General features: G+C 40.7%; 1 protein-coding gene across 2 annotated transcripts in view; it reads right to left on the bottom strand.

The window, feature by feature from the left end:
* Positions 1-310: 310 nt before the first annotated feature.
* Positions 311-16,869, bottom strand: part of UBE3D (ubiquitin protein ligase E3D) — a 255,631-nt gene continuing 239,072 nt past the window's right edge. Inside the window, exons 10-11 of one of the 2 annotated variants that reach the window (XR_012883173.1) lie at positions 2,439-2,514; positions 311-867 (exon numbers count right to left, since the gene is read on the bottom strand). Coding sequence is in view for 1 of the 2 variants with exons in the window: in XM_075862076.1 (XP_075718191.1) it covers positions 2,494-2,514 (21 nt within the window). In the remaining variant the exon portion in view is untranslated. Of the gene's footprint in view, positions 2,515-16,869 lie in introns of both variants that reach the window. The other variant, XM_075862076.1, reaches the window with a different exon arrangement.

A 16,869-nucleotide genomic window follows, 5' to 3' on the forward strand; every position in this document is an offset into this window, starting at 1 on the left:
TATCGGTATCGAAGTCCAAATTCTGGTATCGTGAGAACCCTAATTACAATAGGGGTAATCCGCGTGCAGATCTGCTGGCACCGTTTCAGCCGATGGCAAATCCGACATGTGTGAATTGAAAGAGCATCAGCCTAAGCAGAAGCTAGACAATTTTAGGGTGTCCTTATAAATCAAGTGGGTCCCTTAACAAGGACCCAGATCAATGTTATATTCCAACATGTCGTTATGATGGCCTAAGACAACTTTCTGGTCATATCTTCCATGAAATATCAACATTTTTACACATTAAAAATATAATAAAGAAACAGACTAATAATCAAAACGGGTGTCACACGTTTTATTGCTCTACAGGTACTCTGGCCTACATACAAGTCATTTAGAAATCACCATGCTGAAATATTCAGGGTGATGGCCCAACATTTAAAACACTATAAGGTCACGTTATACAACAGTATATTTAGTAAGTCAAGTATTTATACTGTATGATACCAAAGTATCGTAATACTGCGCAGAATATGCAGAACAGAGGATGGGAAGAACATGAGGTGTGTGTGATGTACTTCTTGCTTAATGTGCGTGAACAATGCCACACAGGAAATGACAAAAAACATTTTTATTACAATTCAAGTAATGACATTCTTCATTACAGAAAGTTCAGAACGCGGATGATCGACTTTCAAAACGTGTTGCTTTATTTTATTTAACAATATGAGCTGACAAATATGACATTAAGAAGAAAAGGAATGACAAGATGTTGTAGAGAAGAACTGCTATTCATTTACATAATTGAAAAAATAAAGCCTCATTTAATCTTCTTAATCTTTGCACACTGAGCTCCATTGACACGCATGCTGAACAGACAAATTACTAGAGGGGAACATTAAACAAGCACAGGTAAAAAAAAAAATGATCTAAAAAGAATACGGCTTTGTTATCTAATGCATCCAATCAAAATCCAGTTTTTAATTTCTAAACTCAGCTGGAAGAGTGAACACTGAACTCTTATTGGCTGTCTGGGCAGCAAGGTCACTTTTCATCTGAGGCAGTTTTGCTTTGGCACTAGGCCTTCAGTACACTACATAGACTGAATGTGGAATGAAACATGTGAAACATGGCTACTTGTTGGTGTTTATGACCAAAAATGTCATCAGTACATTATCTTGGCTTGCAAATTAGAGGCATTGACTAAACATAAAACGTATCAGCTGAATCCAGTGAACGACAGAACTGCACTGCCAGATATCTTTAAAATAAGTGTACCCAGAGGTTACATACAACTTAAAGGCATCGTCTAGGATTAGAAAAACATGGCTGTTTTCTTCCAGGAACAGCGCTACACCTGTCCATAGACTCTGTCTGGTATTGCAGCTCAGCTCTATTGAAGTGAATGGAACTGGGCTGCAATACCACACACAACTTGTTGACAGATGTGGTGCAGTTTTTGGCAGAAAGTAGCCATGTTTTATTAATCCTGCACGACCCCTTTAATTTTGTCATGACCACAATCAATTATATGGCGGGACAATCCCAGCCACGGTCATATGAATGTCATTAGAGAAGAATCCCATAGCAAAATGTGGATCCACTCTTGTGGCTAGTTCACAACACCATCCACTGGTCATCTGGAACAGGAGGTCCTCTATTTACTCTCCTCCTGTTGGAGAGAATGTCAGTATGACACGTGGGCAAGTTCCCCTCTCCCTTTTTATCCGCTAATGTAGCAAATAGCACTGCAGGGGTTCACTACTGAGGAAAGTTGGGTGTATGTCTTCTTCTGCCTGTATGGCGTATGCTATTGTGTAGATTGTTCTTCAGTATGCTAGAACTAACTATACAATAGCTCCATACAATACACTGCAGTTATAATGCCACCATCTACAAAATTTTTATGGGATAGTACTTTATAAGAAAGTGGCTTGCATTAAATTTGCTAAAATGAATTTAATATATTGTAAACTAGAAAAGCAACCTAGATCTCGTTCAATTGAAGCAAATTTACCAAAGCAATTGTCACATTTGATAATAGGTGTCAGTTGTGCAGAATGCTAATTCTATAATCATAGTTTTTCTCTCGAGGATGCCTTGTTCATTTATAGGGAAATATGACAAGTAATTAGGAATGAAAGTTGAGGTTGTGAATTATTCCAAGCTTAGATTCAAATAGTTCTTTTCCACTGGATAACAGCAGAATCATTATAAAGAGATACAACAAAGCTGGATGTAAGCAAAGTCTAAGGAAGGACCTGGTAAATCTTGGGAACTGGATAATGGGATCCCAGAGGAATTACGTTTCTTTTTAAAGGTTGTCCAAACTCTCCAATGAATACTGGCCAAAGTATAGACTTATCTAATGGCAGACCCTCATCTGTATTTCACATTATGTGACAACTGACATTTGTCTTCGCGGTCATTTATATTCATTCACAGTTGATGTTTACCGGGAGAAGAGCAGTATCCAATTATACCAAGCACAGGGGTTTACAGATTAGCTCCTCATATCTTCAAGTAGGCTACCTGTAGAAGGATAAAAAATACACAATGAATGCGGCATACAACTAAAATACTAATCTCAATATTTACTTATTGAACGTTCTGATAAGCGTAAACTTTATGGCTTGTGTTCATTAGCATGCTTTAATTACACATTCTGACTGGTTACTGTTGACTCAAATATTTACAGAAATCTGATGAACCTTATGATCAGGCACATTTTTACTCTTTATTCATACGTACAGTGCCATATTAAAAAACAAAGTACACAGGTAGCAAAGCGGATTCCTTTATTATAAAATATAATAATATATTCATTAAAGAAATTCCCTCAAAACTGTATTTATATGGGGATGCTAATTGTTTGCATGTATAAATGTCATCCCCATTTTCCATTTACAGGGGTATTCCCAACTTTTAATGAGACGGCATATCACTAGGATATGCCAAAGCATTATGATGATCGGAGTCCAATCTCTGGGAAACCCCGCCGATCTAGAGAACGAAAGCACCATAGTTCCTGAGGCTTTACTTTAAAGTCAACAGGTCTATGTTGCAGTTCCCAGTACATCAGGTCGCTTAGGAGTGTTGCTGTACAGGAAAACACTATGAATTAGCGCTGCAGCCCCATCATTATAAGGATCACTAAGGTAGATCTTAGCAATATGCAATCACTTACTATAGTAGGAAAACCCCTTTAAGTCTAAAAGGATTCCGTACTTTCAAGATAATCAAGATATCTCTAGAATACGCCCCCAATGTGATTGGTGTTCTTGTGATCAGTGTGTCCCAGTGTTCAGAACCGTCCCTCTTACAAATCTTGCCATCAATCTTGAACAGTACAGAATCCCTTTAAGAATATAGTTTATTAGAATATATATACTGGCGTTCAGACATGGCTTTACTCCCATATCTTTCTCTAAAGCACCACATATGAATGTTTTACCCTGCGTCTCACTCCTGAATTAGTTTTGTCTTCTACATTAGTTAGCAAGAGAGACCACTGTAGACAGAGCTTTTCCATTCTGTTAGACCTAGTTAGTTAGTTATGTTAGATGATCTACTGCTTGCTTACCATAAATATCAATGTTTTGACACACACAGGGTAAGGCCCCATGCACACTAACGTATTTTCCTCCGTCCGTAAATACTGGCGCAAATACGGGTCCTTTGTCACCCGTATTTATGGACCCGTTTTCTCTGAACTAATCGGCAGCCCCTTCTGGCAGAGTTTCTGCAGCGGAACGCAGCGATTGAAAGTAAAAGAAGTTAATACGTACCCCGGCCGTTGTCTTGGTGACGCATCCCTCTTGACATCCAGTCCAACCTCCCTGGATGACGCGGCAGTCCATATGACCGCTGCAGCCTGTGATTGGCTGCAGCGGTCACATGGGCTGAAACGTTCTCCCAGGAGGCTGGACTGGAGGAAGAAGCAGGGAGTTATGTGTAAGTATTAACTTTTTTTTGTTGCAGGTTTTTACTCACTGTCCTGCGGTAGTCACTGTCCAGGGTGCTGAAATAGTTACTGCCAATCAGTGCAGCCCCTTCTCTCTATCCCGCACTGATCGTTTAACTCTTTAAGCACCCTGGACAGTGACTATCCCCTGACGTTGCCTAGCAACGCTGCCGTAATTACGGGTGCACACATGTAGCCACCCGTAATTACGGGAGCCCCATAGACTTCTATGGGCCTGTCAATGCCGTAATTACGGCCTGAAATACAACATGTTCTATATTTTTCAACGGCCCGGGCACCTTCCCGAAAGCAAACGGGAAGGTACCCATGGCCAATAGAAGTCTATGGGCCCGTAATGACGGGCCGTAATTATGGGCGTTTTTACGTTCGTGTGCATGGGGCCTAAGGCATTCATATACATGCAGCTATACAAAATGTTCTCTTTCAAGGAAGTTGATCAAGAGAGTTTATGAAAGGGATCTATATAGTAAGACTAGAATCTATCTGTAAAACGCTTTCAATATATTAATATATATCTAATTGGGTAGCTGATGGGGCAGGAAACATATATGTGGTAGAACCAACACAAAAACATTAACTTAAAATGCCATGTGTTCCTCAGGCATATAACTGAATAAGATTGCCCTCTACGGATCTTAGATACAATACATTCAATATACATAAATATGTTACTATCTGGGTTTGTTTTTCTTTTTTTTAGCTTAAAAACAAAATTTCCGAATGTAAATAAATAATTGTAATCCCTGAATAACCCACTTGCTACTGAACCAGAAGTGAGGTATACGATAATAAAACTCTATGGCTGATTTGAGAAACTGATGTATTACAGAGATTGTGCCCATGTAACCCTGTCAGCGTGGGTGAATCTTCAAAGTAAAGTCATACAGTGGATGATACACAAAAACAATTACAACTGTTAACTGGCTTTACTGTCCCGTATTTATCTCATGCTAAATATCTCCCACACAATCTCTGCTTCAAAAACACTCAACCAAACATTGATCTCACCCTGACTATACAATGGTAAGAAAGTAACATGCGGCTACTGGTTTTCAGCAATACAAGAGCCCATCAATAATCAAAGATTTCAAAAAAGTCATATACTGAAAAAAGCCAAAAAACACAATCCTAGCAAATGTATAGACCAAGTATCAGCTTAGTAATAAACAACCCCAGAAAGGAATGTAAAGCAGCTTGAATGTACACTGCACATATTTCATCTATATATAAAGGCAAGCATGCACACGGTGACCTGCACTGGAAGTGCTTGAGCTGTTTTAATCATTTGTGCCTGGAAGAAATAACTCCTGCTTATTCACTCCTTTAGCCTGGAGGACAAAGTTTTTAAATGAAATCTTGGAGAACATTGGAAAAAATAGCCAAGCAGGCAAAAAACAACTCAAATTGTCCTGAAGGACCTAAAAAAAACCCGTAAGAGGATAAGCCAATTTCATCTGAAGTGACCTTTGCAGAAAGTGTGAGGCGAGCGTTAGAAAGGATCATGATTAATGTGAATAACTATACTTAAATTGAGATAAGGAATATTTAGGAAGTCAAAACTGATAGTGTATAACAGTATATATAGTAAAGAGTATACATCATTTCCATTTAAGAAGAAAAACAGAAGTTCATAAACTTCATAATAGGATAAAATTTGCTATTTACATTCTATCATGCTTATGCCTTTATTAGGCTTCGTTCACTTCTACGTCAGGACTCCGTCTGAGCTTTCAGTCAGGGGAACCCAGAAACAGAATGTCATGCCCATGGCCGCGGGACGTCAGGTTCACTCACCTCCTGACGTCCGCAGCCATGGAACTGTGAACGCTGGTCCCCATCTCCCCCTCAGGAGACGCCAGCGCTCACTTCCGCTTCTCCCAGCCGGGTCCCGTAGGGTGCGTGCACACGCTCGTGCCCCCCCCCTAAAGGGCTAGCGCACGCATCTGAAATTAATACTAAATTAGCCCATGAGCACCCTGGACTAGAAGAAGGGCCCAACCCCCTCCTGCAATGCCTGAGCGTTGTTGTCATGCCCAAAATTTGTCTAAGCAAATGGTCTCCTAGTGTTTCCCAGTTCCCAGTGTTCCTGTACCTGTATCCCGTGCTATCCTGGTTAAGTGCCGTGCTGAGCTGAAGTTGTGCTGTGCTGTATACCATGCCGGACGTCTGCCGGCTGCCTAGTCCCAGCCGAGCCTGACTCGCCACTGTCCAAGCTGCCACAGGTACACTATACTAACTATAGACTGTGACCTGCGTTCTATTGGCCAGCTGCCATACCGCCAAGGCGGTACGGCCCAGTGCGTCCACGTACCGAACGTGACACGGAACCCTGACTGAAACAAATGGAAACCATAGGGTTCCGTTTGCATTAATTTTGATTTCAATGGCGACGGATCCGATGCAAATGGTTTCTGTTTGTCTCCGGTGTGCAAGGGTTCAATTGTTTTGACGGAATGAATACCGCAGTCGACTACATAACAGAGTATATGTTAACTCAAAAATGTAATAGAATTGTTTGTAATAACACTGTGTAAATTTATGCAGGTGCAGGGATAAATGGCAAAATTATTAAATGTAATTAATTATATGAAAAACCCTAATGCTTATTGACTAAGCTAGTATGTACCTCTGGAAAAGAAAGGCTTAAAAAAATAATCATATGCAAAAAATATATGTTTTTGTCTAATTCTAAATTATTTAGAATGCAAGATTTGGTGCAATCTTCCCCATCCCTGCTCAGCAACACAGCGTGATCATATAGTATATGGCTTCCATTCCCGACTGTGTTTTCAACTGGTGATACCTCCGGTTGTTTCACAGCTAGAACTGCAAATCTCAGGTAGAATCTCATATTTCATATGCCACCAGAACCACTGTTCTAGGTGGTCTACAGCCAGAGATATGGCTGTTTGAAGTGATCCCCCTTCCCTCCAGCCTCAGTCTGTCGCACTGTGTGAAGCAGCTTCACCTCAGGAGATTTGCTAGTTTTTGACACCCGCTTGTCAAGTATAGCCTCATTTGAATATTTAGAAAAAAGCTCACAACTTAAAATAACCGTTTTGGGACACCATTTTCTCTAGCATTATCAGTGTAACAGTGCCTATTAGATTAGCTAGGAGATAGGGCATTACTAAACTAGTGACAGATCCTCTTTAAAGAGGCTCTGTCACCAGATTTTGCAACCCCTATCTGCTATTGCAGCAGATAGGCGCTGCAATGTAGATTACAGTAACGTTTTTATTTTTAAAAAACGAGCATTTTTGGCCAAGTTATGACCATTTTTGTATTTATGCAAATGAGGCTTGCAAAAGTCCAAGTGGGTGTGTTTAAAAGTAAAAGTCCAAGTGGACGTGTATTATGTGCGTACATCGGGGCGTTTTTAATACTTTTACTAGCTGGGCGTTCTGATGAGAAGTATCATCCACTTCTCTTCAGGACGCCCAGCTTCTGCCAGATCACGCTGTGACGTCACTCACAGGTCCTGCATCGTGTCAGACGAGCGAGGAGACATCGGCACCAGAGGCTTCAGTTGATTCTGCAGCAGCATCGGCGTTTGCAGGTAAGTAGCTACATCGACTTACCTGCTAACGCCGATGCTGCTGCAGAATCAACTGAAGCCTCTGGTGCCGATGTGTCCTCGCTCGTCTGACACGATGCAGGACCTGTGAGTGACGTCACAGCATGATCTGGCAGAAGCTGGGCGTTCTGAAGAGAAGTGGATGATACTTCTCATCAGAACGCCCAGCTAGTAAAAGTATTAAAAACGCCCCGATGTACGCACATAATACACGCCCACTTGGACTTTTACTTTTAAACACACCCACTTGGACTTTTGCAAGCCTCATTTGCATAACTACAAAAATGGTCATAACTTGGCCAAAAATGCTCGTTTTTTAAAAATAAAAACGTTACTGTAATCTACATTGCAGCGCCTATCTGCTGCAATAGCAGATAGGGGTTGCAAAATCTGGTGACAGAGCCTCTTTAAGCATTTAACTGTAGAGGAGTGACTGGACCATACCTTTAGGGTGACTACTGTTGTATCTCAACAATGTGTTGGAATCCGTACTCTCATCAAGAAATTGTAATGTATCCCTCGACTGAACCAAAGTAAATTTAATGTCTAGATCAATTGTGTTCAAGAAATCATGAAACTGTTGTGTCGTTGATTGGAGTGTCGTTGCATTGTCATCCCAACTGAGGAAGAAGTCATCTATGTATCTCCACCACCTCCGCAGATGTTAGAAGTGGGGAGACACATAGATGAACATCTCCTCCAACATTGCAACATAATTATTTTTATCTGTTGGTGCCATATTAGACCCCATGTTCGAGCCCTTCAACTGCTAATAGAATTTATCGTCAAGCAAAAAATAATTGTTGGCAAGTATTAACTCCCCCACTGAAAAAAGCCAAACTTACAATGGCAGATATACACACCAATTCACATGAGGAAGCAGACAGACGACAAATAATACATAGAGGGAGATTGCACATGTGCAAAAATACAGATAAACAGACATTCACACGCCTCCTATTTAAAGGGGGGTTTGCTGCTTAGTATTATCATTGCACACAGATATAGCTTATATAAGTGTGCCAGTCTCACGGTTACATGTAGTGCACTATGCTGGCATACAGCCTATTAGTTAAGCCCAAACTATTAGATAAGGAAGTGCTGCTCAGCACATTATAAGTGTACTACACAAAGTACTGACATACTATTCTTCCCCAGCATTACAAGGCCTGGCTGCATCCTAAAAAAATGTCCATGATAAACGATAAATATTCATAATAAACATGAGGTATTGGTTGATATTTTGGCCAAAATACGCAAGCTCGCAACCCGCGTCAAGGGTCCTCATCATATTGCAAGTCCCTATACTGCTATTACAATCAAATCACAAAAATGAGCAATATTAATTTAAAATCACTGAAAAAAGCCTAACTTAGGCCCCATGCACACGAACGTGCTTTTGCGGCCGCAATTCCCCTGAAAATCCACGGGAGAATTGCGGCCCCATTCATTTCTATGGGGCCATGCACACGACCGTAGTTTTTACGGTCCGTGCACGGCCCGGGAGCCCGCACCGCAGAAAGAACGGACCTGTCTTATTACGGCCGTCTTCTGCGGTCCGGGCTCATTGAAAATAATGGCCGCGGCCATGTGCATGTCCCGCGATTTGCGGGGGCGGCTCGCGGCTGACAGTCCGCAGCCGGCTGACCCGAAAATCACGGCCGTGCACATGGCTACGGTCGTGTGCATGAGCCCTTACTCACAATGGCAGATATACACACCAATTCACATGATGATGTAGACAGACTACAATGCTACATAGAGGGAGTTTGCACAGGTGCAAAAATACTGATAGACACTCTCACGCCTAATTTTCAAGATCATAATAAATTCACAACTGGGAGGTGAGTGTGTGGACTGTGCTAATACCCTCTGTATGGCATTCAGGTCTCTTGAGAGATAGATAGATAGATAGATAGATAGATAGATAGATAGATAGATAGATAGATAGATAGATAGATAGATAGATAGATAGATAGATAGATAGATAAAGAGCACACAATATCGAATGAAGCTAAAATAGCCCCTTCAGGTATTTCTGTATTGGTTAATTTGACCAAAAAGTCGGTCGTGCCCTTTATATATGATAATGCATTTGCGGCAAAAATCCTCAGAGCCCTATCCACAAAGATGGAGGGTTTACTTAAGATTGACTCCTGGCCCGAAAACAACTGGATGACCTGGGTGGTTTCTTCTACTTCTTCGGGGGGCTCACTCTGTCCTTGTGACCGGACTGTGGTCTGTGACCGTGTTTTTCTTCTGTTACACCGGCGGCCTCCTCTCCTAGTTTTTCTTTTGAAAACTTCTGTGGTGTCACAATTCCTAAAAAAATCGTGATTTTTTTCTGATCATGCCGCATTTTTGTCAAATTGCGTGGTTTCCTATTTCTACTGTTAATAAAACTGCCCATTTCCCCTCTACTGTCAACTCTAAATTTCTGTAGAAATGTTTGTAAATGTTCCATATGTTGTGTGTACTCATGTGGAGGCAATAGACTTTTAATTTATGGGTTCTTTTAATTTTCATGTCCAATATATATATATATATATATATATATATATATATATATACATATATATACATACACATACACACACTATTTATATTTTAATATACTGTTCTAGATTACTTTATAGACATATTGCTATAGCCTAGCCATAGGAAATGGCTGTATATATTCTAACTAGCTCTCTAGAGATGGAACATGACAAGAACCTATTTATACAGTGACAAACAACTTTATGGAGCAGCTTATTAGTATTAGATGTAAGGTGAAGAGTATGAATCCCTCACCGCACAATATCTCACTCTTAGGCACTCACCTTGATGGAAGGTAAATGCTGTAATTCAAAGACATACACTTCAAGGTAAAACGCTTTAACCCTTTAACGACAGGCCTATTTTGGCCTTAACCACCAAGTATTCTTTTTCGTTTCTTCATAGTCACATTGCAAGAGTCATAACTTTTTTATTTTTCCATCAACATAGCCATATGAGGGCTTGTTTTTGCGGGACGAGTTGTTTGGGCACATAAAATATATTGATTAACTTTTATTGACTTGTTTCAGCTATTTCAGTGTTGTTTTTCGCAATGTAAATTTATGCTGTTCACTACGTGGCATAAATAACATGTTACGTTTTTTCTAAGGGTCAGTACAACTTCTGCACAACAAAAACAGTTTTAAAAGTTTTTGCATCGTCGCGTTCAAAGAGCCATAACTTTTCTATATTTCCATTGATCTAGACATATGTGGGCTTGCAAAACATTACCTTTTAAGGCCATGTTCAGGCCCCGCTATTACCACATCCGAAAGAACAGATAGGTGTATGGGAAAGCTTTATTCCACTCATCTTTGAGATTTGTTACGGATTTCCATTTAAAAAAAAAAAAAAGCAACATTGTATAAAGGCAACCTTAAATGCAAAGTAACCCTAAAATCGGATCTCTGCTGTGCAACTGAATGCAACCTATTGTCCTCTGCAAAGTAGAAATTTTGGGTTGGGGAGAGGCTGAATATAGTGTTTTTACATGGGATTACTGACAGGAAGACCAGAACATGGGAGTGCTCCTATGATCACTGATTTATCTCATGTATCTCCAGTTCGGAGAGACTTCAGCTGCAAGTACATACAAACTTTTTATACTTACCTACTATAGTTTGCACTATGCAATTTCAAGTTGAACCAAAATATGATCAATATCAAAATAGAATGGTAAAGTGATCTAGATTGTTTTTTTAACTTGGCATAGAGGCAACCCCATAGTTACTGTTGATTTTGTCTGAAGTATATTTGATATTTCTATCTGTTTCTGAACAGTTAAACTTTGCACCGTGAATAATGGGTAGAATAATATCCCTCTACGTGCTAAACAGAGTAATCAGAAATGTAACCCAAAGCATTTACATCCATTTCTATAGTGGTAGGAAAATATTCCCGTGAGTGATGGTCATGCTAGTGAAACCTCATAAGTTTGCATTTATCGTTAGCAATTTCAGACTTGGCTGGTTGTTGTTTACACAGACTTGGCAGTGTTGAATTGATTCCATGTTCTGCACAGTTTGTCAACACTAATAAATTGTTGGAATTTGAATTGCTTTATATATCCTAACACAAGAATAAAATACAATAGCATTACAGGTTTTGTGTATAAATATACCAGACAACTAAATGGCCCTACTAGGTGGGCTGTTTACTGATAAGCCCTCCAAGAAATACCACAAACTTGTATGCTACAGTGACACTAAGTTTTGTTTTATTGACAGCGAAAGTTTACACAAGGAAAGATAGATAGCTTTCTCAATTTTGTTTGGTTGGAGGCTTCATAAATTTACCTACATGGCTTTCTTTAGAATAAATAAGTGCAAATAGAAATAATTATGCCTACTATTTCTAATAATATCATTCTATCATTACTCTGCTGAATTGCCATATAGATGCCCCTCTCAGTGTGGGTAATTTGGTATTTACATGTCAAGTGAAACTCAATTCCAATATCTTAATAACATTAGGAGATGATTCAAGAAAAGCTTGGATGCTTTCTTAAAACACAATATTTGGAGTTGGGTTCCGCGCACACGGAACAGCCATGTACATAGAGCTGTTACAGCAGCCGATGCACTCCTTACACACCGGTACTATGAAGATATAGGGACACCATGTGTCACTATATGGTGCCACCATAAAGCAATGCTTCTAGGGAGAATAGATCTGGAACATGGAGTGCAGTGGAGCATGCCACAATTTATTTTCTGTGGGATTCATATGGAATCTGATAAAATGTCTCTGTATAAGATCAGAGGCTTACAGAGGTAAAGTAAAGCAAAGCCCCGTAGACTACTATGAATGCCATATTAAAGAAACACTCAGGTGAATTTTTTTTTTTTGTGGCCCCAGTTGGGAAAATACACCCAATAAAAGTTAGGGCAGGTCTTATGGGGGCGCTATGTTGCCGAACTATCTAACGTCCATTATGTCACATTACATAAAAATTCCCCAGTGTGTTCATTTGAGACTTTGCACAACTCAGAGGGTAAACAGAGCTGTATTACACCTCTGTGCACGAGGCCTACGACATACACAATTCAGTCATAACATTAAAACCACTGACAGTTGAAGTGAATAACATTGATTATCTCTTAACCATAGAACTTCTTAAGAGGTCAGAAATAATAGGCAGCAAGTGAACAATCAGTTCTTAAAGTTGGTGTGTTGAAGGCTGTAAAATGGGCAAGCATAAGGATCTGAGTGGCTTTGACGAGGGCCAAATTGTGATGGCTAGACAACTGAGTCAGAGTATCTCCAAAACGGCAGGTCTTGTGGGGTGTTCCTGCAATAGTTAATACCTACAAAAAGTAGAATTTAAACCGTACATCTTTTTTTTTTCTTTTCTAACAATGAACTTATCAGTAAGCAATGCCATCTTAGGAGCCTTGTGAAAGATTTATTTACAAACAAAACTAAACAGGCAAGATCTTAATCCCTTCAGGACCCAGCCTGTTTTGGCCTTGTGGACACAGCCGATTTTTTAAATCTGACGTGTTAATTTATGTGGTATACACTTTGGAATGCTTTTACCTACCCAAGTGATTCTGAGATTGTTTTGAGATTGATCGTGACATATTGTACTTTATGTTAGTGGAAAAATTTGGCCGATAAATTCAATATTTGTGAAAAACACAAAAATTTGCATTCTTCTAAACTTAAATGTATCTTCTTGTAAAACAGATATCACACTAAATAGTTACTAGTTAACATTTCCCATATGTCTACTTTATGTTTGCATAGTTTTTTTAAACGTACGTTTATTTTTCTAGGACGTTACAAGGCTTAGAACTTTAGAAGAAATTTCTCACATTTTCAAGAAACTTTCAAAAGAGTATTTATTGAGGGACCAGTTCAGTTCTGAAGTGGCTTTGAAGGCCTTATATATTAGAAAGTCCCCATAAATCACCCTATTTTAAAAAACTGCACCCCTCAAAGTATTCAAAATAGCATTTAGAATGTCTCTCAACCCTTTAGGCATTACACTGGAATTAAAGCAAAGTAGTGGTGAGATTTACAAATTTCATTTTCTTTGCTGAAATTCATTTGCAATAATTTTTTTATTGTAACACACAAGGTTTTACCAGAGAAACGTAACTCAATATTTATTGCCCAGATTCGGCAGTTTTTAGAAACATCCCACATATCGCCCTAGTGTGCTAATGGACTGAAACACAGGCCTCAGAAGCAAAGGAGCACCTAATGGAATATATTTTTAGAATATATTTTAGGCATCATGTCAGGTTTGAAGAGGTCTTGTGGTGCCAAAACAGTGGAAACCCCCCAAAGGTAACTCCATTTTAGAAACAACACCCTCAAGGAATTTATCTAGGGGTATAGTTAGCATTTTGACAAAACAGGTTTTTTGCTGAATTTATTGCAATTAGTTGGAAAAAATGAAAATCGACTTTTTCTTCTGAAAAAAGTATACATTTTTAATTTTTACAAGGAATAAAGGAGAATAAGCACCACAACATTTGTAAAGCAATTTCTCCCAATTACGCCAATACCCCATATGAAGTAATAAACTGCTGTTTGGATCCATGGCAAGGCTCAGAAGGGAAGGAGAGCCATTTGGATTTTGGAGCATAGATTTTGCTGGAATGGTTTTCAGTGCCATGTCGTGTTTGCAACGCCCTGGAGGGACCAAAACAGTGGAAACCCACCAAAAGTGACCCCATTTTGCAAACTACACCAAAATGCTAATTTAGTTAGCATTTTGACACCACAAGTTTTTTGCAGAATTTTGAGGAATTAGGCCGTGAAAATGAAAATCTGGAATACTGCCTGTGCCATGCAAATCAGAAAAAGGAATAAAAGAACACCAACATATGTAAAGCAAATTCTCCAGATTACGGCAATACCCCATATAAGGTAATAAACTGCTGTTTGGACCCACGGCACGGCTTAGAAGGGAAGGAGCGCTATTTACATAGTATGGTTGAATAAAGACACATGTCCATCAAGTTCAACCAAGGGATGGGAAAAAGGGAAGGGATGATACAAAAATTCTACACCTTGACATAGGAGCTGATATTTTTTTGTTCTAGGAAATTATTGAAGCCCTTTTTTAAGCCATCTACTGTTCCTGCTGTGACCAGCCCCTGCAGTAGGCTATTCCACAGATTCACAGTTCTCAGAGTAAAGAAGGATTGCCGCCTAGGGAGATTTAACCTTTTTTGCCAAACGGAGGGAGTGCCCCCTTGTCTTTTGAGGGGGTTTCACATGGAACAGGATTTCACCATATTTTTTGTATGTGCCATTAATATATTTATATGAATTAATCATATCCCCCCTTAGTCGTCTCTTTTCAAGGCTAAATAGGTTTAATTCTTTTAATCTTTCCTCATAACTTAGATTCTCCATGCCCCTTATTAGTTTAGTTGCTCTGCTTTGTATTTTTCCTACTCCAGGCCTTTGTATGAAATGGAGCCCAGAAATGAACTGCATATTCTAAAGGAGGCCGCACTAATGCTTTGTAAAGTGGTAATATTATATCCCTGTCCCGCGAGTCCATGCCTCTTTTAATACATGGCATGCTGTTATTAATATATATTGACATTGAATGCTGTTATTAAGTCCATGTTCTACAAGTACACCCAGATCCTTCTCAACAAGGGATTCTCCCAGTATAGCTCCCTCTAGGACAGGGGTCTCAAGCATGCGGCCGCATGCGGCCCCTAAGGCTGTCATCTACGGCCCGCGGGAGACAGAGCCGCTAGTATCGGCTCTGCTCCTGTACTCTGTGAAATCCCTGACATTGACATCTCTGTGGACAGTTTTGTCAGGGTCTTCCCCAGAGCAGAGTCTCGGGCAGAGCGCTAGTATTGGCTCTGCTCCGAGACTCTGTGGAAATCCCTGACATCGCTATCCATATATGGACAGTTTTGTCAGGGACCTCCCCAGAGCGGAGTCTCGGGCAGAGCGCTAGCATGGGCTCTGCTCTGAGACTCTGTGGAATCCCCTGACATCACTGTCCACATATGGACAGCGATGTCGAGGGCTTCCCCAGAGCTGGACAGTGATGTCAGGAGCACAGCTGGAGTACCAGTAGGAGCAATAGTAGCGCACTGCCCGGGCCTCCAGCTCTGGGGTTGCCCGACATCATTGTCCATATATGGACACTGATGTCAGTTGCTTCCCCAGAGTTCCGGAGCAGAGCCTATACTTGTGCTCCGCTCTGAGACACCGGCTCTGGGGTTGCCCCTGACATCACATTCCGGTCCAGGAGGATCTACAGAGGGCACTGTGGCAGCATCCACAGAGGGCACTGTGGCAGCATCCACAGAGGGCACTGTGGCAGCATCCACAGAGGGCACTGTGGCAGCATCCACAGAGGGCACTGTGGCATTATCTAGAGAGCACTGTAGCATTATCTAGAGGGCACTGTGGCATTATCTAGAGGGCACTGTGGCATTATCTACAGAGGGCACTGTGGCATTATCTACAGAGGGCACTGTGGCATTATCTACAGAGGGCACTGTGGAATTATCTACAGAGGGCACTGTGGAATTATCTACAGAGGGCACTGTGGCATTATCTACAGAGGGCACTGTGGCATTATCTACAGAGGGCACTGTGGCATTATCTAGAGAGCACTGTGGCATTATCTAGAGGGCACTGTGGCATTATCTAGAGGGCACTGTGGCATTATCTACAGAGGGCACTGTGGCATTATCTACAGAGGGCACTGTGGCATTATCTACAGAGGGCACTGTGGCATTATCTACAGAGGGCACTGTGGCATTATCTACAGAGGGCACTGTGGCATTATCTACAGAGGGCACTGTGGCATTATCTACAGAGGGCACTGTGGCATTATCTACAGAGGGCACTGTGGCATTATCTACAGAGGGCACTGTGGCATTATCTACAGAGGGCACTGTGGCATTATCTACAGAGGGCACTGTGGCATTATCTACAGAGGGCACTGTGGCATTATCTACAGAGGGCATTGTGGCATTATCTACAGAGGACACTGTGGCAGTATCTACAGAGGGCACTGTGGTAGTATCTACAGAGGGCACTGTGGTAGTATCTACAGAGGGCACTGTGGCAGTATCTAAAAAGGGGCTGCCTCATTTTGACATTTGTGTGTCTGCCAGACACTGCCAACTGAGTTGCCGGACTGCATTTAGCGAAACTTAAACTGTAAAACTGGATTGTTGAAATAAGCACGTGGAGAACTCTCGCAAATTTCCGGTAAGTTTAAACCTAGCGCTATTATTATAGTAATGTAGTATTGTTATAGTAGTTCAAATAACTAATTAATTACCAATAA

Source organism: Rhinoderma darwinii, chromosome 4 (genome assembly GCF_050947455.1).
Source record: "Rhinoderma darwinii isolate aRhiDar2 chromosome 4, aRhiDar2.hap1, whole genome shotgun sequence".
Lineage (NCBI taxonomy): Eukaryota > Metazoa > Chordata > Amphibia > Anura > Rhinodermatidae > Rhinoderma > Rhinoderma darwinii.